The sequence below is a fragment of the Patagioenas fasciata genome, chromosome 10, assembly GCF_037038585.1.
Source record: "Patagioenas fasciata isolate bPatFas1 chromosome 10, bPatFas1.hap1, whole genome shotgun sequence".
Taxonomy (NCBI): domain Eukaryota; kingdom Metazoa; phylum Chordata; class Aves; order Columbiformes; family Columbidae; genus Patagioenas; species Patagioenas fasciata.
In genome coordinates this window covers 13,398,524-13,420,038 of record NC_092529.1, presented here as the reverse complement: position 1 = coordinate 13,420,038, position 21,515 = coordinate 13,398,524, and the positions used below count along the sequence as shown (strand labels likewise).

At 45.5% G+C, this 21,515-nt stretch overlaps 1 protein-coding gene across 10 annotated transcripts in view; it reads left to right on the top strand.

Annotated features, from left to right (window-relative positions):
* The window catches only part of ITPR1 (inositol 1,4,5-trisphosphate receptor type 1), a 174,680-nt gene extending 154,386 nt beyond the window's left edge, over window positions 1-20,294 (top strand). For all 10 annotated transcript variants that reach the window (XM_071813188.1, XM_071813187.1, XM_071813182.1 and 7 more), the window contains 5 exons: window positions 148-287; window positions 1,398-1,563; window positions 2,294-2,454; window positions 13,833-13,994; window positions 18,890-20,294. In XM_071813188.1, coding sequence (XP_071669289.1) covers window positions 148-287; window positions 1,398-1,563; window positions 2,294-2,454; window positions 13,833-13,994; window positions 18,890-18,976 — 716 coding nt within the window. In that variant the 3' untranslated portion in view covers window positions 18,977-20,294. The remainder of the gene's footprint in view (window positions 1-147; window positions 288-1,397; window positions 1,564-2,293; window positions 2,455-13,832; window positions 13,995-18,889) is intronic.
* The last annotated feature ends 1,221 nt before the right edge of the window (window positions 20,295-21,515 follow it).

Genomic DNA, 21,515 nt, shown 5'->3' with positions numbered 1-21,515 from the left:
CAAGAGCTGAGGAGGTTTGCAGTGCTGGCTGGAAATCAGGCAGGTTTTGCAAAGCGGGGAGAGAGCATGACCAGCAGGGAATGGAGAGAGTTATTTAAAACTGCTCTTCTTGCCTTCTAAACGTGTCTTTGCTTGCTGTGTTAATAGAACTGATGGCTGAAGAAATGGAGGAAGAGAATAAGGAGCATACGTGCGAGACGTTACTGATGTGCATTGTTACTGTACTGAGTCATGGGCTCAGGAGTGGGGGTGGAGTAGGTGATGTGCTCAGGAAACCATCCAAAGAGGTAAATTATCACTGAATGGGGGCGGAAGAGTGATAACCATGTAGGGCTGGGGATCTAGTTCTGCTGGGGAAAATGTGTATATACTCCCTTTAAACAGATGTAGGATACATCACAACTGGAAGAGACCACACTTTGTGAGATATAGTTCAGTCTCTGTAGGACCAGGTTAAACAGCAGCCAAGTCAAACAAGCTTTTACTCATCCTTTTGGGGGGTGTTTTTAGCTCAAGGGCTGTCCCAGAACAGGTTCAAAAAAACCCAGAAATGGTGTAGCCAGCAGTTGAATTTGAGAGTTCAGGATCTGAAGAGGTAAGACAGGTACAAGCTAGTGAAAGAGGAACATGAAGGAGCAGAATGAAGAAGCACTGGTAGCTGATACTGTGCTAGTGGCATGAGTTTCTGGAGAGAACATCTCTAGGAAATGGCAAGATGTGGAAAACAGGGAGTGGATGAGAGGGCAGGGGCCAAGATGGGTTGGAGCTGGGACTGTGGGAAGGAAAGATGTTGTTTGGAGCCAACAACAGACAGCAAGGATCAGTCAAAACAGCAGGAATCTTTCATAATACTCAAAGCTGCACATATAGCTGCTGCTGTAGCTGTTTGTGCCCATGTGAGTCTCAGGTTGTCTCCACTCTGGTCATTCCCCAAAACCACGTGGGGGGCCAAAGGAGCAGTCTTGGTCAGAGAGAATACTTTTCTGTATCGTCTGCAATTTCAAAGTGTTTTCTAATATTTAGCCTTTTTTTCAACTTACAGTGGTTTAAAAGTTACATAATTCTTAATAAAAGTTTGGCGCTCAGCTGGCAGAATGATTCTGAAAATCGTGGTTAGGTTAGTGAAATGGGCACTAATAAGTCCAACTTAGTGTCCTGTTTCATTTAAAAGGACATACATGGTTATTACCATAAATGAAATGAATACTATTAAATTCCAGGAAGAGACTTTATAGTGAACACTGATGCTGTATTGATATATAAGCAGATTAATATGGAAATGGCGACTCTAAAGGGAGGGATTGTGGGGCAACATACTCGTGCTGAACTGAGGAAGGCACGGCAAGGGTTACGTGTGTGTATTTGTGCTGTTAATAATTAAAATATGTTTCTTGCAGGAACCTCTCTTTGCTGCTAGAGTGATATATGATCTGTTATTCTTCTTCATGGTCATCATTATTGTGCTTAACCTGATTTTTGGTGTGATCATTGACACTTTTGCTGATTTAAGGAGTGAAAAACAGAAGAAAGAAGAAATTTTAAAAACTACTTGCTTTATTTGTGGTAAGTATAGAAACACACCTAAGAATAACGGGTTACTCTGTCGAAGTCAGAGGTAGCTGCAAACCAGCAGAAAACAGGAGTCTCGAGTTACTGACTGTTCCTACCTTGCACTTCTCAGCTGGTTGATATTCTTGGGTACCACGTGCATGGGAGCTTGGCAGCAGGAAGAGATGGGGAATGTATGCTCATTATACTGTGTTTTCCTCAAATCCTTAGTCTCTGTTTCTCTTGTACTTCAAAGAATAATTTCCTATTGGAATGAGGGAGATTTTTATAAACAGTTGTATTCTCCAAGGGTACAGAGTGCTGAGTACTTTCTGTGTAAGTTTTTCCCATCAGTAGAGTGAGAATTAAGCTGCTGAGCCTTTGAGGCTGGTGCAGTTAACTGAGATAGTCATGCAGAAGTAACCTTTGGAAATTTGCAGCATTTGGTATCATTTTGCCTAAAAATAGGAGATGAGGTATGAAATCCAACAAATTGATAGCATGTTTTTACCAGAAGTTTTCTGTTATGTATGATAAGTGTGAACAGTACTTGTTATGTCATCTTTCTTCTTCATAATACACTATGGCCGTTTGTTAGAGAGTTTATCCCTGTTACTGTTCATTTAAGAATCACTGTGGCTCTTAAGAAGTGCAGCAGACTGTGGAAACAAGTTTTGTTCTTAGAGCTTGTTTTTGTAATACCAGTTCATGCATACTAAGGGTTATGTATGTGTCACTCTTGTAGGTTTGGAAAGAGATAAGTTTGATAACAAGACAGTCACATTTGAGGAGCACATTAAAGAAGAACACAATATGTGGCATTATTTGTGCTTTATTGTATTGGTAAAAGTTAAAGATTCAACAGAATATACAGGACCAGAAAGTTACGTGGCAGAAATGATCAAGGTGAGTTGGTACTTTTGCTTTTTTCTAGATTAGACCAATCTATGGGCATATTTGGTAAACACAGTACTCTGTGTTTTATTTATTTTGTAAGCAAAAACTTAGAGTAAAACTTTTTCTGCAATAATAGGCTTAATCCGATGCTTTTCCATTTAGAAGCATCTTCTAAAGTTAGTATACTTAAGAAGTGCTTGGCAAGTTAACTCGCTAAAAGACGTGGCCTCGGTGGCAGCACGTGGCTGCCGATGGCCGGGCCGGCAGGGGCCCTCGTGGGAGCCGCAATGTGCTGCAGCACCGCGCTCACACCGTGATTTCTGTCTGGTACCTGCAGCTTCCCAGCCTCTGAAACACTCCCCTGTGCCTGCCGAAGGAGGTGGCAGCGAGCAGTGACAGCCAGGTAGTCGCCCTGCTTTTGGACCAGCTGAACAGAAGCTGTTCTGGTTTGAAAACTCATGTTTAAGGGAGAATATTTTCAGCTGATGGAACTGTCTGAAGAAAAACAAGTTATAACAGTTCCCAGTATAAATATCTTAAACTGACTTGTAGGATTTACTGTCATATGATTTTAGCTTATTATTATAAAAAACTAAAATTAATATCTACTCAATTGTAAGGTCTTTTAATGAGAGAATTAAAAGCCTCATCTCTGCCAACCCGCAGGTTCAGAGCTCCTGAAATTAGATCCTAAGCCCCAGTTACTAATTTGTGCGTCTACTGACTGGTTAGCGAAAACTGTTTCTGATTTGTAACATTTCCAGTAGGTATTTCTTTATTTGCCTTCAGACAAATAAGCAGAATACTTTTCTTATTTCAGCTCTTTTGCTGCAGAGGTACAACATACCTTTAAGTGGGCAATTTGTCGTGGCCCGGTCAGCATGTAAATCCCACCAAGATCTCTTAGAGGTTAAACATGTTACTTTGGGGTCACTAAAGTGTATGTCCTAGTTCTGGATTTCTGCCCCCGTAATGAGGGCTTAAAGAAATCTTGTGAGCAGTCACCTGATAGAGGATTAGCACAGCGAGATAACCAAGCACATCACTGCTGCTTTCTGGTCCGACTGATTATATTGCTGCCTTTATTTATCCCACTGCAGCAAGTGTTACCTCAGGGGGAAGCACTGTATTCTTTAAAATGTTGCTGCTTGTAGAAGACAATTTGTGTTAAAACCGGTTTTTAAGAAAAGTTTCAATTAACAAACAATTTATTAATAAATTTAACAGTTCAAATTAGAGAATCAAAAACCAGTCACTGAATATGTTTGCAATAAATACAAAAACTGGAGAACTTGTACCAGAATTCCCATTCACGGAAGTGTCAGCAAAGGCTAATTACTATGTATTGAATGGGAGTATAGATAAATTATGCATGGGCCAAGTGTCTCATGCAGATGCAATTTTATATAACTATGTGCTCTAGGTAGAGGTTTGGAGTATATCTTTTAGCTGGTGGTTTTTTGCATTTCATGAGCCAGTTTTAAATTGAGAACTAGCAGCAGGGTCTCACGGCGATGCTGTTGGAAGCGTAGTGTAAGCATACGAGCCGTGGAATGGGAAGTGAATTTACTTTGCACATCAGTGGTCTGCCACAGCCCGGCACCGACGTGACCGGGGCTGCTCGGCTGCTGCCGCCCCGACCATGTGGTTCTCAGCAGCATTTTGCAGTCGGCGTATTCCTCAGGACTGATCTGGCAAAGCTCACTCCGAAGCAATTTCTTTCCATCATCCTTTAACTTTAAAAACATTATATCCTGCCTTAGAAAAATCTGAGTGTAAAACGTGATGAATATATTTCTCTACCAGACCGGTTTTAAAGACTTCTCTAAGAGTCAGAAATCCTTTTTTTTGCCTAAGGTGTATGTAGGGGTAGCTTAGGCATGGTTTAACTTTTACTCAAACCTTCTGTCTTGCTCCCATTAATTTAGGATGCACAAAAGGAAAGCCCTAAATATGTCAGTGGTTGGAGGTGATGGTTTATTTTTGTTTGTACAGAGGGTGAATGGGAACCTGTGGCTGCCTAATGTCTGCAGCTACTAGATTCCCCTAGAAAGCCCACTCATGTCATGGTTAGGTCTAAAAGGGTTTTTTTCCCCACATTTTCAGACTGAAGGTGGCACTCTAACATCTTCGATAATGACATGGATGGGGCATGTCTTGTCCATGGGCTCTAATGTGGTACCATTGTTTGACTGCAATTTATACCCATTTTAAGTAGTTGAGGGTAGGAAGCATAATGTGCTCCAAGTTATACTGTGATTACAGAATACACCTCAAATATGCATCACCTTTGCTCTTAAGTCCCAAAAGAATATCTTTAGAAAATTCTTGGATTTCTGTCTTTTTGCAATAGTAATTAAAAAAAAAAAAGCCTCTGCCATTTAGTATTTGTGGGTTGTTCCAACACCACAGAACATAAAAAAAAAAAAAAAAAAAAAGAAAAAAATCAACCACAAACCCACAAACTGGGCACACTAAAATTATATTCACCATCAGCTTGTGAGATGCATCCAGTGCTGCTCGTACAGTGCTTTAAAGATATTTTAAGCACTGGGGTATCAAAAGAATGCTGGACCATCTAAATTATGCAGGTTAGTGAATATTCAGAAGCTTTAAGAGTGATCTTGAATTTTGATGTTTTCTTGTCTAAAAATAATGTGTGTGGAATGGCAGTTTTGAGGCTATCCACTGTACAGGAGGTGGCAGAGCTGAATCTTGCCCATAGAATTCATCTTGTAGCCTGCAGGAATCTGACTCAGCACAAAAAGAAACTGCAGCCTTGAAAATTAATGAATAACTACAATTCTTTAGTGAATTTTATATTTTTTCACGGATAAAAGCTCAGTAAGTTAAAAAGCAGTGTGTAGAAAGAAGTCAGCAGCTAAGCTTGGAAGCACAGTTTAAGGTTTAGAAGTATTTGAACACTGTAAGCCTGATGAACATAAATATTAAAAAAAAAAAAAAGAAAAAAGAAAAAAAGACGCAACAAAACAGTGATCTCACAAAGTAAAATCTGATCTACTGTGTTTTAGTACTGATTTGCAACTATACATTCCATCACGTTTTTCTGCTACAAATATGTGTCTGTTGGTGCTTGAGATCTCAGATTGCTGATGTCCCTGCTCACGGCAGGGGGGCTGGACTTGCTGACCTCTGAAGGTCCCTTCCCACCCAAACTATTTGGTGATTCAGTGATTCTGTGATTGTTTTTGCCCAAGTTCCCCATGTTTGCGGAGCCCCGTGCGTGTGCGTGCTGCTGCGTGGGAAGCTGGGCTGCAGTGCTCCTGTAGCTACAAGTCAGGGCTTCAGATAGGAGCCCTGGAATTCATCGCCAGCTTTTCCCCCTGTGAACAGGGATAATGCTCGCTTTCATCAGTAAGGTGAGCATGTGCCTGCTGCGATATATGATGTGAAACTTGGACTATCTTAAGAATCTTAGATGAGAATTGCCGGAGCAATGCAAGGGGCAAATGGGATCGCTGGTTGTGTTTGATGTAGGAGCTGAGCCTGTGTACACACCCGAGCTGCTGCGGTGAATCATCCCCTCCTGAAGTCCCCAGCAGCACTGGCGAGGCTGATAACCTCATGGATTTCAGGAGATGGCAAACAGGAGCTTGGCATGAAGCAGCTCGCCTTCGAAATGCGTTCTTGAGCCACCTGCTAATATCTATTTAAGAGCACAGACAGTCCTGGAGGATGTGAGAAAGCATCTAGTGGTAACAGAGATGGTGTTTAACTCTTGGTGGTTACAAAGCCCTCCTGATGACCTAGCTTCTGTTCATCTGGCTAAATCAGTGCAGATGTGCACTTCAGATAGTGAGGCTTCAAGATAGATCAACGTCTTTTGAAAAGTGTTTATCTGGGAAGCATGCTAATGGGGCTGCAGAGCTGATAGTCCAGTGTCTCCCGTGTTTCCCGGGAACAGAGGCGTAGGGTTCAGCTGCTTTGTGGCTTTGTAGTCACCAGAGAAGATCAGGTGATGTCTGAATAATAGCAAATGTGTAGGAGGTGGGGGGATGCACTTATCTTGTTGGCCAGACATCGACATCCCCACCCAAATGACTAATGTGAACTCGGTGCAACTCCCTGCAAATTAGTTCATTTAAATGTCTTATCTACCCATCCTGTCTTGAGAATTTCTTAAGTTTTCTGCATTTGCTTGCAGTTACATCAGCAGCCTCGCTAGCAGCAGCCCCAGCAGTACAGCTGTCGCTTGAATCTTGGCAAAGGTCTGCTACAAATGGCTGTTTGAAGGCATTTATAATATGTAAAAATTTGTTACTCTCAAGCTTGAAATGTAGAAAACCACCTATACTCTTTGGTTTTCATTGCATTCGTAAGCTGTTGTGCATGCAGCTGCAGTGTGCTGTCACTTGCATGGACGAGTATTTGCATGCACAACTCTTGCATACCCTAACATGGGGATTTGCATATCCACCTTCACATCAGCGTTTGATCAGTGTGGTAAGAGCTGCATGGCTGTGAATGCTTTCATGCACACAGATGCACATATAAAAAAAAAAAATAAAGGCTTGTTTGGAAAAGTTTTTAGCACAAAGCTTCCTAATTAGCTCTTGCGGTTTTCAAAGATTGTTAATCTAGTGTTACATGTCATTAACCTTCATTGCAAAAGTGAGGTGGAGAGGTGTAAGGGATTGCCCAAGCTCACGTGTCCAGATCAAGAGCACCGAGTCCTGAATCTTCAATTGGATTGTGTTGTCATTTGAAAAGGAACCGTTTATAAATAGGAGTGATGCTGCAGATATCCTTAAAGGAATTTGGAATGGAAATGAAGGCTAAAGATTTCCTTTTGTGCCCTAATTAACATCTTCCTACAAAACTGGAGATTTAGATATATTATTGGGTTTTTTTCTTTTTGTCTTGAGCAGCGTGCTATAGCATAATTAGAAAGTATTTCTGATTACTGTATTATTGAGTGTCCAGTGCAGCCTGTAACTTCTGCCCATATGTAGCCTCCTAGTAAGCGAAGGCAAGGGTTCATCAGCGTCGGGCTTTTAAAATTGCATTCTTCCAGAAATGTTAGGTTGGACTCAAAACTTCTCGGAAGGAGTTAAACAGCCAGCAATGATTGTCGCTGTGCTCTGAAACTCAGCAGGAGTGTGTGATTCACAGCCTGCACAGGGCTCACGTGATGATGGCTGTGAAGGCCATTACTGTGTCCCCAGGCTCACACCGAATATAAATTCAGTTGGAGATGGCCAAGATGGGACTTGAACTGCAGCACCTCTAGGAATAACAAGTGGCAGGCCACGATGCTTCAAACCTGAAGCATTTCAAAAGGGACTTAATGATTCCAGCATTGGTGTAAGACATGTATACAGCAGAAATTGTAGGTTGAGAAAGTAATTAGGATCTTAGTTACGTTTGTATATAATGTGTGCCTGGAAATCCTGTACTTTGGGACAGAATTGAATAGGAAAGATTTGTTATATCAATACTTATCAAACCAGTTGCAGATGCAGAAGAGAGCAGCCCATCAAAAGCAACTTGCATGCAGTTGCTCAGTTATAGTTGAGGAAACTGGGGTTTCAGTGCTCCTAGTTGCAATGATGCTGAGTACAAGCTGGGAGGGAAGGATTGAGGAGATCAGCACCTGAACTGGAGCTGGTGGTGCTTAATTGGATGGTATTTTCCCAACAAGCTGCATCTTGAGATACCTTACCAGAGTTAGCCAATATAATTACAGAGTTAAACAATAAATAATAGCAGAGGCATAGAGGAGCCAAGAGGTGTGTTTGGCAGAAGGCCTTTGGCTGCTGGAAACACTGTGTCACAGGCATGGTCTGGAGCTTTGCTTTGAGATAGTGAAGCAACTTGTTCCATCCTTGAAGTTGGCATTAAGGTACAAACCAGAAGCTGCACGGGGAGAAATGGTTGGTCAGCCTCAGCTTCCCCACGCAGCGTTAGTGTGCTCTTCCGCCCGGAGATGTGCGAGCTGGCGTGCCCTGCAGCGTGCTGCAGAAAACACCTTCTCTTGCCAGCATTAACATTATGTGGCTGAGCTCTTGTTTTTCTCTGATAAACCACCTGCAGTCCGTGCTGGGAATATCGGATTAGGAGCCCAAATGACAAGTCAAGAGTTTCACTTTGAGCGTGTGGCAGAAAAAAGGGCCTGGGCAGATGAAAACAGAAGCAAAGGCTTCAGCACAATTCTGTGTAATGGTTTGTTTGCATAACATGTTGGGATACGGGTGGATCCCGAAGCAGCTTGCAGGGTGGGTGCTGTGTCCTTGCTGCTGGGACACTCTTCTGGGAGGGAGAAGCTTTCCGACTGGAAACCATTAAGAGTGGCATGCTGGGGAAAATAAACCGCTCAGTGTGCAACGCTGACCGGGATGAAAAAAAGCGCCGTGGGGCTGTGTGTGCCGAGGAGGTGGCCCAGGGCTGGGGCGAGGTGTCCATTCCAAGTCATCGCTGCCGCCGCCTCCAGCCTGCGGTGCCGGGAGCTGGTGACCCCGTGCCGCAGGGAGCTCCCAGACGCGTTGTGCAAGAGTAGGTGGGTGACTGCAGCCATCGCCACCAGCAGCTGTTTGCTCAGCCTTTGCATGCCTAATTGTTTTGTCCCTGCCCAACTGATCGTGGTGTAACACGTCCTACTTAAAATGTAGATGCAAACAGCCAGAAATAGGTTGCTGGGGAGGGGTGGCACTGTCCTTTCTGCAAGAGTAAGGAGAAATTGCCTTCAGGGATTCCCACCAGGGCCGCCCGCCTAGGTCGCATCAAGCTGGGTGATGCTTGGTGGGTAACTTCACCACTGGTAAACAAAACACGGGGCTCAAGTGAGTCAGGTGCAGCAGAGCTGTCACTGGGACATATGTGGGATCATTTCATACAGGGACGTGGTCATTTTCCACCTTTGGACATGGTATCTGCCTTCCATGTTCCCTGCTCTGCACCAGGGCAAAACCACTTAGGTATTTAATCTATGGAAACAGCAAAAAGATATATTTTTTTGTATCATTAGCCTAATATCATCAGCCTCCTGTTTAAAGATGAGGGGGATATGTGAGGGTTTGAAAATACTCTTGCTGTGGAGAGCGGACACTGCCAAGTACTGTTCTTTGTAGGGAGGGGAGAAGTGCAGCATGGTGTGGAAGAAGTGATGGTGAGCCCTTTGCAAAAGAGAGAGAACCTGGTGTAGGGCTTTTTCCAGGAAGCACAAGAAAGAACCAAGAGGAGTTTCATCCTGCCATAAACAAACAAAACATTTCAAAGTACTTTACAAAGCTGTTTATTAGCTGTCTGGGTATGATTTTTAGCAACACGTGACAGAAACTGAAATCTGCGGCTGCCACCTACCTCCACTAAATGACGGCTGCTGGGCAGCCTTCTGATGGCAAGCTGTAGGGATTTACTCTGATGAGCCTTGAATTAGCCCTTCAGCACCCATAAATATTAGAGTCAGCGGTAGCTGAATAAATGGAGGCCCAGAAGAGGAACGGCGACTTCCCCAGGGTGGCTGGCGGTGCCGGAGGCGAGGACGTGCCCTGGTCCGTGCCGTTAGTGGCCGCCTTCTGCCCGAGGAGCGGAGCTAATGCATCTCTTGGCACCGCTCGCATTGAGCTTGCCTCAAACTTTTCTTAGAATAAACTCTTCGGCAGAAGCAGGGAGGAGCGGGCGCTTCTCAGAATGAATTGCATGTGCATCACGCAGTGCCGCTTCCTCTTTTTTCAAATTTCCAATCGTGGACGGTCAGCATCGCCCCCATGTCTGAGATTTAATGATATTTGCTTTACAAGAGGGACTTTTCCAACTTTACCTAGAAAAGAGCTAACCCGAAACCCAGCACTTGTGGTTAGCCAGCTTCCGTCAGTGGCTTTAGTCAGTTCGTCTGTTGAGGCAGAGGAAGCTGCGACTGTGACGGGAAGAGGGAGCTGACTGCACACCAGGATCCCGGTGCCTCCGCTTGCAGGAGGACCACAGCAGACGGTGCATAACAGCATTGGTATGCGAGGTGCCAGCAGCCGGGAGGATGCGTGGCGGGAGGAGGGACAGGCGGGGAAAGCAACCAAGGGGGAGCCTTTCCCTTCACAGCTCACTTAGTACCTCTAAAACACCACCAAACCCCCAGTGAAAGATGTAAGGCTGTATCTTTAAAGGCACCCCAGTGTTCAGTTAAAGTTCAGCAGAAACTAGATCATCAAGATATAAATCTTTTATTCAACCTTGAATAGCAGCGCGCTGCAGAGGCAGCGCTGCGGGCAGGCACGGGGCCGGGAGCCGGGCTGGCTGCCGCACACCGACCCAGCGGGCTTGTCAGCCACTGACCTTTCTGGATTCCTGCTCATTTCCCCTTTCACCGGCTCTGCTTGAGGCATCCTTATTTATTTATTTAAAAGAAGACGCCCCCACCCTCTCGGCACGGCCAGGCACAGGCACTGGGGCAGGACGCTGTGTCCCAGCAGGCTGGTCCCATCCAGGCTCTAGAGCTTCTCCCTGCGGTGCTGGTGCAGGTTATAGGAACAGGCTGCAGTTTTCCCACGCAAAGCCAGAGCAAAGGGGTTGTGAAACAGTGTGTGTAGAGTGGGAGGAGAAGGAAGAGGTGTATGTGTCCCTGTTTGCTGGCAGCTTCCCTGCTGCCCTCTCTGGACAGTCCCAGAAGCCACCATGGGTCAGCAAGCACTGGTCCCCATTTTACCTGCACCAGTGCAGTTTTATCTGCACATCTGTCCCCATCATTTCTTACTTCAGGGTGTTTGCTGACGCAGTTTGCGTGGACATCACCTTATCTCTTGCTGGGTGGCAACTGGACACTTCCAGGTGAACTTTGGATTTGAGTCACGCCGTGAAACCTGAACAGGAGTGCAGGTTAGGTCCAACCCCGTGACAGGGGCAATGTGGTGCGTAGGTCCTTCTCTAAGCCTATTTCCAGGTGCCCCTGTTAACTCTTTCATGGATGGCTCAGGACTCAGGAGGGGTATTGCCAGTTCCAGCCTCAAAAGGGAGTCCTGTCCTCATGGCTCAGGAGCTGTGAGCCTTGTCTCCTTTCCTTTAGCCTTCTCATTTCTCAGCTTGTAGAGTTCACATGCAGCATTTTTGGTTTTAATCTCTCACCACTGCCATGAGAACCAGAGAGGGACTTTGTTGGTTTTTTTCAAGTGAAAGCCCAGATTTCCTATACGCAAGTGACTTCAAGAGCTGGGGCTTTCAGAAAACCAGTGAATATGAAACTTCTGATGAGGCTGCAGAAGCTGGCAGTGCTGGTGCTTGCTGGTTTGATTTCACCATCCCAGACTGCCCGTCACCTTCTGTGCCTGTAATGATTAAGTTGCAACCTGTGCAGCAGCCACAACATTTGCTTATATTGCAAGGTGACATTAGAAAATATTTGGGGTATTTGTTTAAAAAATGCAGGCAGGGAAAGGTTGGTGCTTTCAGGTCCTGCTCCCCTTGTTCCCTTGTACGTCGCAAGGATGGGGTGAGAGTGCTCTGGGGATGGGCTTGGAAAGCTCACCTTTCTGGGAGCAAGTAAAGTAACCGTATCTGTACAGCAAGTAAGGAGTGGGTGGGAGCTTCAGGGCTTTGCTGTTGGATCTGCCTAGAAACCTCAGGACGTGGACCTGAGAGTCCAGGGGAACCTGCAAATATAAATTACATTTTAGTCTAATCTGCCTTGTCCTTGAAAACCCCTCACCTGGAGGACAGTGGGGAGAACAGCAGTTCTTTTAACTTGTTTTCCCTGGGTAGGGAGAGGAAATACTTTGGGGGAGTGGTGCTGGACCCGAGCACCAGTGATGAGCCTGCCCTCTCTTCCCTAATGAGTGTTATACTACAGCTGGAGAACGCAGTGAAATGTTGCCTGTTACTACTATTAAATCTTAATTGTGGGACTGTCGTTGCCTGAAGTCCAAAATATTTTGGCACTTGTCTTGATAAAGGCATATTTTTTGGTACATATATTTTTTTATTTTATTAGCAGAAACCATCTGCCCCGTAAACAGAGATCAGGAGAAAAAAGCCTTCCTGGCAGTTTTGCATCATGTGGGAATCCTGTGGTGCGCTGCATGGGAAAGGGCCTGCTTTCTGCCTTTTAATCTCGTCAATAGTAAACTCCAAGCAGATCAGAAGCAACTCATTTAAGATGATGAATCTTGGCATCACATCTGAATTGCAGAAAGGACGTGACTGTAAATCTCTGTAGAGGTGCACAACCCTGATTTAAGCAGGATCGATGCTCCTGGGAGCCTGGAGGGGGAGCAGGTTTGAGTTAGAGATTTAGGCAGGGAATAGCAGAAAGCCCAAGACAGCTTGCAGTACCATAAAAATAAGCCACAGGTTTGAGAGAGAGCCCAGCAAAAAGCCTGGCCTGCGGAGTGGGCTGAACTTTGGTCACCATTCATCAGAGATGTTGACCGATCTTTCGTTCGGGATACTGTTAACCAGGAGGCTATTACCATTTATTTGGGTTTGTTTAAAATATTACCAGTTGTTGCAGTGTCACCTATGAGAGGGCACACATCCTTATCTCATCCGGCGTTAGTTTAACTTCCATTTTAGAGAGTATCTCCAGCGTGGGAGGAGAACCAGACTAGATAGGAAACAAGTGTTGAAATTTAAGGTGTCAAGATGTGGTATGCACCCCTCCTCCTCTTTTGTGGCTTTCTATTCCGTTCCTGCTTTTATTTTTAACGTCACTGACGTGTATGTGAGTGTTTGTGTGAGCCTCGATGTACATATTAATAAAACCAAGCACGTGTCCACTGAAGTTCCTGACTGTAACTTAAACGTGGAATATTAGAGAATTCGTATGCCTGAACAAAACCTTTATTATAAGCAATTCATCGTAACTTAATCTGTCCCGCGTTTTAGCCTGAACCAGTCAGAATATGATTTTTTTTTTCTTTTTCATTAAAAAGGAAGTATTTCAACTATGAAAGTATTTCCAGGTAGAACGTGGGTTTGTTCTTGAGAAAGCACAGCCAAACTTTGCTTGACCAAAAAAGCAAACCCACTTTATCAACAGAAAATCTCCAACAAACACAAATTAGAAGACTATAGGATGGCAACAGATTTCTAGCAGTGGAAAATGCTTGTCCAGACATATAATCTGGGCTGGTTTATTGTCCAGTGTTCATGTGTTACACTGAATTGCATCTGAAGAAGAAATGGCTGGGGAGAGTGAGTTGTTGGAAAGGAAAAGCCAACCATAAGCAGCCTTAATTTTCAGTAGTTACGTCTGAAGTGCCTCATTGCCTCCAGCGGGCAATTTTGCAAACTTTCCAGTAAGATGCAAATGAAAATAACTACAGAGTTTGTGTATCTGAGGAATGTCCCTGCATGGCATTTAAGGTCTGTCTGCAGTCAGTCACTCGGGTGCAGGTTTTCATTTGGCGAACACTAATTGTGAACTTGTGTGTGATTCTCAGGAGAGAAACCTGGACTGGTTCCCCCGGATGCGGGCCATGTCGCTTGTGAGCAGCGACTCGGAAGGAGAGCAGAATGAGCTGAGGAACTTGCAGGAGAAGTTGGAGTCCACCATGAAACTTGTGACCAACCTCTCTGGGCAGCTGTCAGAGCTGAAAGATCAGGTAAGGGAGAGCTGGCTGCGAATGTGCAGCCACACACTGCTACGGGCAGGACAAAGGTCCTGCAAGCGTGTTGTACAAAGTGGAGTTTTACAGCTTTGTGGCTTCTGCAAACCCTGGGAAGAAATTTTCTAAATAACTGGTATTTAGGAAAGAAGTGAATGAACAAAATGCCCTTCTGAAACCCAGTGCCCCAGCCGATGTGCCTGGCAGTGATAACTGAACCAGTGTAGTCCAAAGTGGCCACCTCCAGAAAGGGAAAACTTGCATTTAAAAAAAATTAAAAAATCAAAGTTGACTTAGATCAGTCACTGCTGGTGCAGGCAGCCTGTATGCATTTATTGTTGTTGTTACAGGTTTTAACCCTAAGACCGTAGCATGACCCTGTAAGCCAGAGGGTGTGATGTAGATACAAGTGCTGTGTTGCTGTGTGGACCTCAAAACCCACTGAGAAACTGGAGAAATACTGGCGTGGTTAGCGTGTGCTGGTCTCCTCCATGCTATCGCTGAGCTGCTAATGCAGACACAATTTGGCTACTGTCACACTTCACACTGCAGCACAGACAGACATACCCACAGACATATTTTGCACTGCAGCATGTATTGTTGCATGAATGCTGCATACACCTCTGTGCATTTTTTCAGTGCAGCAGTTCTTTCTGCAGCAAGAGTTCAAGGATTTGCGTTAACTTTTGGCTTGGCTGGGACTCAAGGGGGTCGTAGGGATTGTTCCCACCCCAAATCCGGCGATGGCTTTGTGAAAGCCCCGGGGACAGCAGGGTTTTATTTCATGTTGTCCATATGGATTACAGCATAACTGTAAAAGGGAAAATGCTGTTGCCTGCCCTGGTTGGAGCTGTTTGTGGTGGCAAAGTGACTCGCTGCTTATCTTTATGGATTAACAACCTGAGCCAGATGGTTCAATTAGTTAAGTTTATATAGATATTGGCACTGGATAGAATTAATTGCTGACTTGCACATGATGGTATCCGGGGGCAGTCTGTGGAATTGCCCACAGCAGAAATGGCCAACGGATTTGGTTCATTAACTTTTGAGATGCGATCTGCCGACTGTAGCACAGTGGGCACAGCTCTCTCCAGCGCTGGTCGGGTTCCTGCTGTCCCTCTCTGCTCAGGGCTGGCCTGGTTTTTCTGTGTGCCAGTCATCTTCACAGAGACATGGGTCTCTGGAAACCAGTACTGACGGAGATCCTGGCTCCCTGCCTTCCGATCACACTGCATTTCTGATAGAGCTGTGCCCTTTCATCCGACACCCCACAGAGCACAAGGAAGGGATTAACATGCAGGACCTCGCTCCTCTTCCTTGTAATTAGTTTTCAAACACTGTGCCACAGACCCCTGTGCTCTAGTTGGTTTTGAGGACAGAGGCAGTTGCTCTTTTGTCTGTGCTTTAATACTTGCCCGGCAGTGGTTTTGCTAGTTTGCCTGGAAACAATTATCTTGAAGCATGTGTATTACGTCTTGTTGAAGGGTCTGTCTCAGAGTGGTCTGCAGCCACCAGGAGTCTTTCCATCGGCCACAGCCAGCTCTGGATCAGGGTGCATTTATTTCCAAAGCTTGCAGCTCTTGGCTGATCAAGCGCTAAAAACCTTTCTCGCTCTTCGTGAAAACAAGAATGAAGGATTTAGCTTTTAGAGAGCTACTTGACTGTAAAAGCAAAAGAGGAAACCAGCTTCATTAATGTTGTGATAGCTTTTAGGAATTCCCCTAAGTACCGTTATTGAGAGTGCTGCTTAAGTTGCAGGATGCTCCAATTATGTGACAAAACCAGTATATCCCTCCTCCTGATCAGGAACTGTCTCCAGGAAAAGGAACTAAGTCAGAGAACTTTTATTTGTATTTATTTTCTAGTAACCAAATAAAGGGAAATCTTCTCATTCATTTGCTTTTCAAGCTCGTTAGGTTTCTGGAGACTGTAATTGTTACAAACTGAAATCCAGTACCCCTTCTTTCACAAAGAAGAAATCCAAGAGCCATTAAAGTCTTGATCACTTTATTTCTGTGCAAAAAGATTACACCATAATTGTCTGCAACAGCAGAGGGGATTAGATGTAATAATCCAGAACCCCTTTCTACCGCCATCCTCAGATGTGAAGAATCTCTGAGATGTTGGTTTCTCGCTCAGGACGTTCCCCTCGCACCAGCCGGGACCCCAGACCATCACCACCACAACCGTGGCTGGATGCTGGAGCTGCTGCTCAGGTTGGCTCCATCCGAGCGGGAGGCCTGGTGCGTCCTGATCCCTGCATGACCCCTGTCCTGCTCCTGGAGGTAACTCCAGATCACACGTAACCTTTGGAACAGGGCAGTGAGCGTCTGCGCAGACATGTAAGATTATCAGCGAGTCCGGCTTGACTCAGATGAACTTCAGGTCCCTCGGTTTAGTTTTTTCATCTTGTCAGCATGACTCCCACAGCTGACAGCTCCCCTGCAGTACGTTTTGTGTAGTTTTTATTGCCTTTTAGGCCCAGGCGTACAGTTGCTGCAGCTATAAAGCATTTGCAAGATATCCACTCTCTGGGTAAATGTGACAGAGATTAAAGTTGCTCCATCTTGCAACCCTGTGCCCTTTGGACAAGTATTACACATCCTGCAGGATTCATTGTGTTCAGCATCAACATTGCAATTGCATCTCTCTCTGTGCTTTACGTTCAGGTGGTTTATTCTTCCCTTTCTTTAAAAGTCACATATTCTACGTACACCTGCATCAGGCTACACCATCCCTTTTTCTAATACAGCATGAAAAATATCTATTACAGTCCCTTTTATTTGTTCTCTTTTCTTTCCACTTTTATTTCACGTGTCCTCTGGATCAGTTTTTTGGCTGTGTGAAATCATGGCTCTTTGTTTGCTCAGTGAAGCTGATTAATTTAAAACAAATTCCTCATTGCCTCTCTGCATTTCCAATTTGTGGACTATCTTAGAAATACTGAAAAAACAACAACAACAAATCCCAGCTGGTTCAGCAAGGGAGTAGCTTTTGTGTCTGGGATCAGATGGAAGACTCCTCTCCTCTTGCTCCCATTTGCCTGTGAAGTGTTACCAGTCTTTTGTGAAAATAAGCTTCCAAAAGTGTGGACCAGGAGGTGTGACCTGTCCTTGGGAGGCTCTGGTCATCTTCCTGGAAAGGTAAAATAACAGTTCTGCCTCCCTTGGGTCACGCGATGAGCAAGGCAACTGGCTGCAGTCGAGTTTAATTACGGTTTCATGAGGAATTACCGTATTTCAGTCCATTCCCCAGTGGTTAAATGACAGTAATTACACGCAGCTAGCCTGAGTGAAAGCAGTGGTGCACAATGTGCTGTACAGGCTGTGGGACGCGGAGGAGCCTTTTGGAGGTTGCCCAGACCTGCCTGTTTTGACCAGTTCCCCTCCCCACAGTGACCTCCAGACCACAGGCTGGCACCGGCCGCTGCCCCAGCACAGGGTACCCTTCACCAAAACCACAGCTTTTAGACAAATATATTCAGATGAATGTTACAAATGAATGAAATGTGTGAATATGCTATCTCCCTTCTCCTGGAGTTACGTCCAAAATCAATTATATTGGCTGACGTCTGTGATTAAATACCTAAAACCTGAAAAAAATTAAATGGTTGCAGATGGAGATGTTACCGGAAAACCATTGCAGGAAACTCGGTGAATTCTCATACAGGAAAATAGTCTAAAATGCATTTTATGCTTGAATGAAAGATTGCTTTTCTGGGTGAATTGGCCTTTGGACATGTTCTCCTGGTGCAGGCGTGGTGCCAGTGTCACCGGTGAGGCCCTGCGAAGCCCCGGTGAACCGGCAGTCCCCAGCACACTGGTGCCCATCACCACAGCCGTGCTTGCTCAGCCCGGGGGAAGGAGCAGAAGTGGGATGTGACTTTGGCTGCTCATGCCCACGGTGTCAGTGCCACCACAGGTCACATGCAGCAGCACGGTCGTGTGTTGGCACGTTGCTTTGAGGGCACAGGGGCCCTCGGCGGAGCCCGGGTGTCATCGGCTCCCATCGTCTTGTGGCCTAGGGACAAGGCGCTGTCCTGGCGTCCTCGGCGCAGCCGCTGCGAGTCGTTCCGCGTGTCGGTTCTTCCCAAGCTGAGTTGTGGTTGCAGATGGAGGCGTGGGTAGCCCTGCAGTGATCCAGCTGTTGGCTGCTGCAGACTCTGCCCATGCCAGAGTTGTTCCTTATGTGGTGTGTCGGCTTGTGCACGTTGTCAGAAATCTCCTGAAGTTGGGGGAAAAAAAAGTGAAGAAGTAGATTGTGGCAGTTTTTTCAACACCAGCAATAAAAATTGTTGATCCATTTTCAGGGCATGATTGCACTAACCAGAAGAAATGTTATTTTATCTGAGGGGAAGTAGCTCTGGCTGTCTGGCAGTGAGGTGGTTAAACCTCCCATCCCTGCCTTGCATCTCAGCTTTTGGCAGATACAGAGGGATGTTGGCTCGCTCCCGATGAGAGCAGGACCGCTCGAGTCTTTTCCAGCACAGACAAGGGTATTCCCAGTCTGACTTGAAGGCTCACCCCTTTTTTCCACCCTCTGCGTCTCATCTGCCTTGTATGCTGGACTGGTTACAAAGAATTTCTAACGGGGGAGGTTTCTGTGAGCTGCTCTCTGCACTAATTCACACTGGCCACCCAGTTCTCCTGACCTCTTTTCTTGCAAAACAGTAGTCAGCTGCACGAGCAAGTTCATGGACATCCCTGATGGGTGCACAAGACGCGGCTGTAGTTGCCTCTTTATTAGCGCTTGGCACAGAGGACGGAGGAGCGTTATTTGTAGAAAGTGGGTTTCAGAGTAAACGCTAACCACAAAAGGCAGCGCCAGGTCCTTCGGTGAGCTGACGCACAGGAAGCCTCTAGGCCTAATGAGCAAACTTTTTAATTTTCCAGATGACGGAGCAGAGGAAGCAAAAACAGCGCATCGGTCTCCTAGGACACCCTCCGCCTGTGAATGTGAACCCGCAACAACCGGCATAAGTCAGAAGGGTCCCTTACCCCTCTCGCAACAGCACGAGTAACGCGAACCCCGAGTTCAGATCCAACCACTGAGGCTGCTTCTGTGTACGTGTGGTTCATTTTGTACATAACCTGGTTTTATACTATATGTATATGACTGCTACTATATAAAGTTTTGGGCATATGTATTGTAATTAGAAGCGTTGGCACGAGACGGAGGTTAAACTTTGTGCCAAAACTATCAAAATTGCCTTTTTCTTGGAAGGACTAAAGAGAGCACCTGAATTGCACTTGAAAAGAATATTTGACTATGTGACATGTATTTTGTATTTAAAAAAAATAGAATAGTTAGTATTTATGTTTTTATACAATTGTGCAATATGAATTATGCAATCACAATATATTTGTAACTCCTGAATGTCCTAAAGGGAGTGCACATCTTTGAATCTGGTGTGTTAGTACAATGTAATAAATGGTATAAAATTACAGATGTAAATGAGGCTGCTGCAAAATTGTGTTACTGGTGATTTTTCATACCCTTGGACATTTTTGTACCATGTCTGTAAATATCTTGCAATGCTATATCTGTTGCCTCTTCCTCCCAGGGATAACACTGGGAATCCGAGAGCTGTTAAATTAGTATAAATTAAAGCAAAACATTACTTTGAAGCTTCCAAATGAGGAAAGCAGGAGGTATTTTTCAAGTGACTTCTTCAATGTACTGAGGCTAGAAGAACTCAGATACCAGATTTTTTAAATGCTAAGATTTCTTAAAGGGAACTTTTTATGCAAAATGAAGTTTGGGATGAGGATGCACTACTGGTGAGTCGGTGCAGTCTCCTGAGGGCATTTTGTGCCACAACAAGTACAACCTATCACGAGGCTGTCCAGGCTTTGAATTCTCAGTGTGTAGGATCCTTTCCTTTTATTTTTTCATTAGAGACGTACGTGCCTGCAAAAACTTTAGCAAACAGGCATTGCACCAACTGAAACATGACCTATCCCACTAGGACTGCAGCTCAGCACTGACATGTGTAATGCTTGAGAGAGCCACTGGTGTGAGGCTGGTCTGTCCCACCCCTTCCTCTCCTTCTCCATTCACTTTCTTTGGCTTCTGACTCTAGAGAGTATGAAAGGAAACTTGGTTTTGTTGTTTTTTTCTTTTTTCCTCCAATCCATTGCATAGTTTTATACATGGACCTCATTTTACAAAAGCTAACTTCTCTGCAATACTGTCTACAGAAAAAAAAAAATAAAAAAAGGAAAAAAAGCTACAGAGCTATGAAAATTTGTAAATGCATAAATATAGGTATTTAAATAAATGATGCAAAATACTCTATGGTCAGAGGCTGCTGGTGGTTTGTTTCCCCTCCAAGGTGGTGCGTGGTTGTGTTGGCCCACGCGCCCTGGAACGCCGAGTCGCGGGAGCCCCGCAGGTAAGGGCAGTGCTTTTCCCAGCTCGGGGAGCAGCGGGGGCAGAGGTTGGTCTTTGGTATGAGTGAGCCCCTCCTCCAGCAGCGAGAGGCACCAGTGCCCCAGGAACCTTGCCTGTGATTGCTCCCATTTTGGAGCCTTCAGACGCCTACCACTGGTATTTTGGGCTTGGGATCCTCAGATTGGAGTGTGTGAGAGTTAAAAAAACAACCCCACTCCAGCTCCAAGTATCATGTGTGCAGGAGCACACATGCTGATTATGTATGTTTGATTAAGATGTAGCAGGAACTACCTGGTACAATTAATCATCTTTAATCTGGGAAGTGCACACAACTGTCTGAAAAGGGTGCGTCTCCCTGCCACAGGTCATCACGAAACGTCAAAACCAGTGAATCCAGGGTGGGCAGCCTGGCCAGCAGCCTTCAAGCCAGAGATTTACTGGTGAGATTGTCAATTCTTAATCACACGCCGTTTCCATACCTGTCCTGGTAAGTCTGTCTTCCCTCACAGCCCCCGGCTCCCTGCAAGGTGCACCCGGAAGGAGCGTGACAGATGCGGCGGCTGTTGGGTTGTGCAATGAAGGAGCAGGATTTCATTTTCCCTGAGCGGCAGAGACGTGTATCTGACTCACTTCTTCCCTTTGTACCATCCAAGGATAAGCAGACGCACACAAATTCGTCAGGCTTCCCGTAGTCCCTGCTGGTCAGGTGAGGGGGAGGAGGCTGCGGCGCAGACTGAGAGGGCATCAGTGCAAATGTGCAACGTTGCTTCATCTTTACCTTAAAAAAGCAAAAATACTGGGTGCTTCAGCAAAAGCGCCGTGCTCCATGTGAGAACCAGCTGTGTAAAATCTGGTGTTTTCACATACAGTCGTCCTTTCCCAGGAGACGTGGGCAGATGCAAAAAGCTATGGTTGTTCCCTCTCGTACAGCTGCAGCATGGCCACTGCTGCACCGCACAACCACCACCCGCGAGCAGAAACCAACTGCCATGTGGGGCAGGTGGGTTGGCCTGCAGGGTTTGCATGGTCACACTTCTTCCCTGGCCTGAGCAGAGGAGGCGAGGAATGGAAAAACCCTTTTCTGGTGGGCAGCGGTTTTGACCCTGCAGCTTCTGAGGCTGGTCC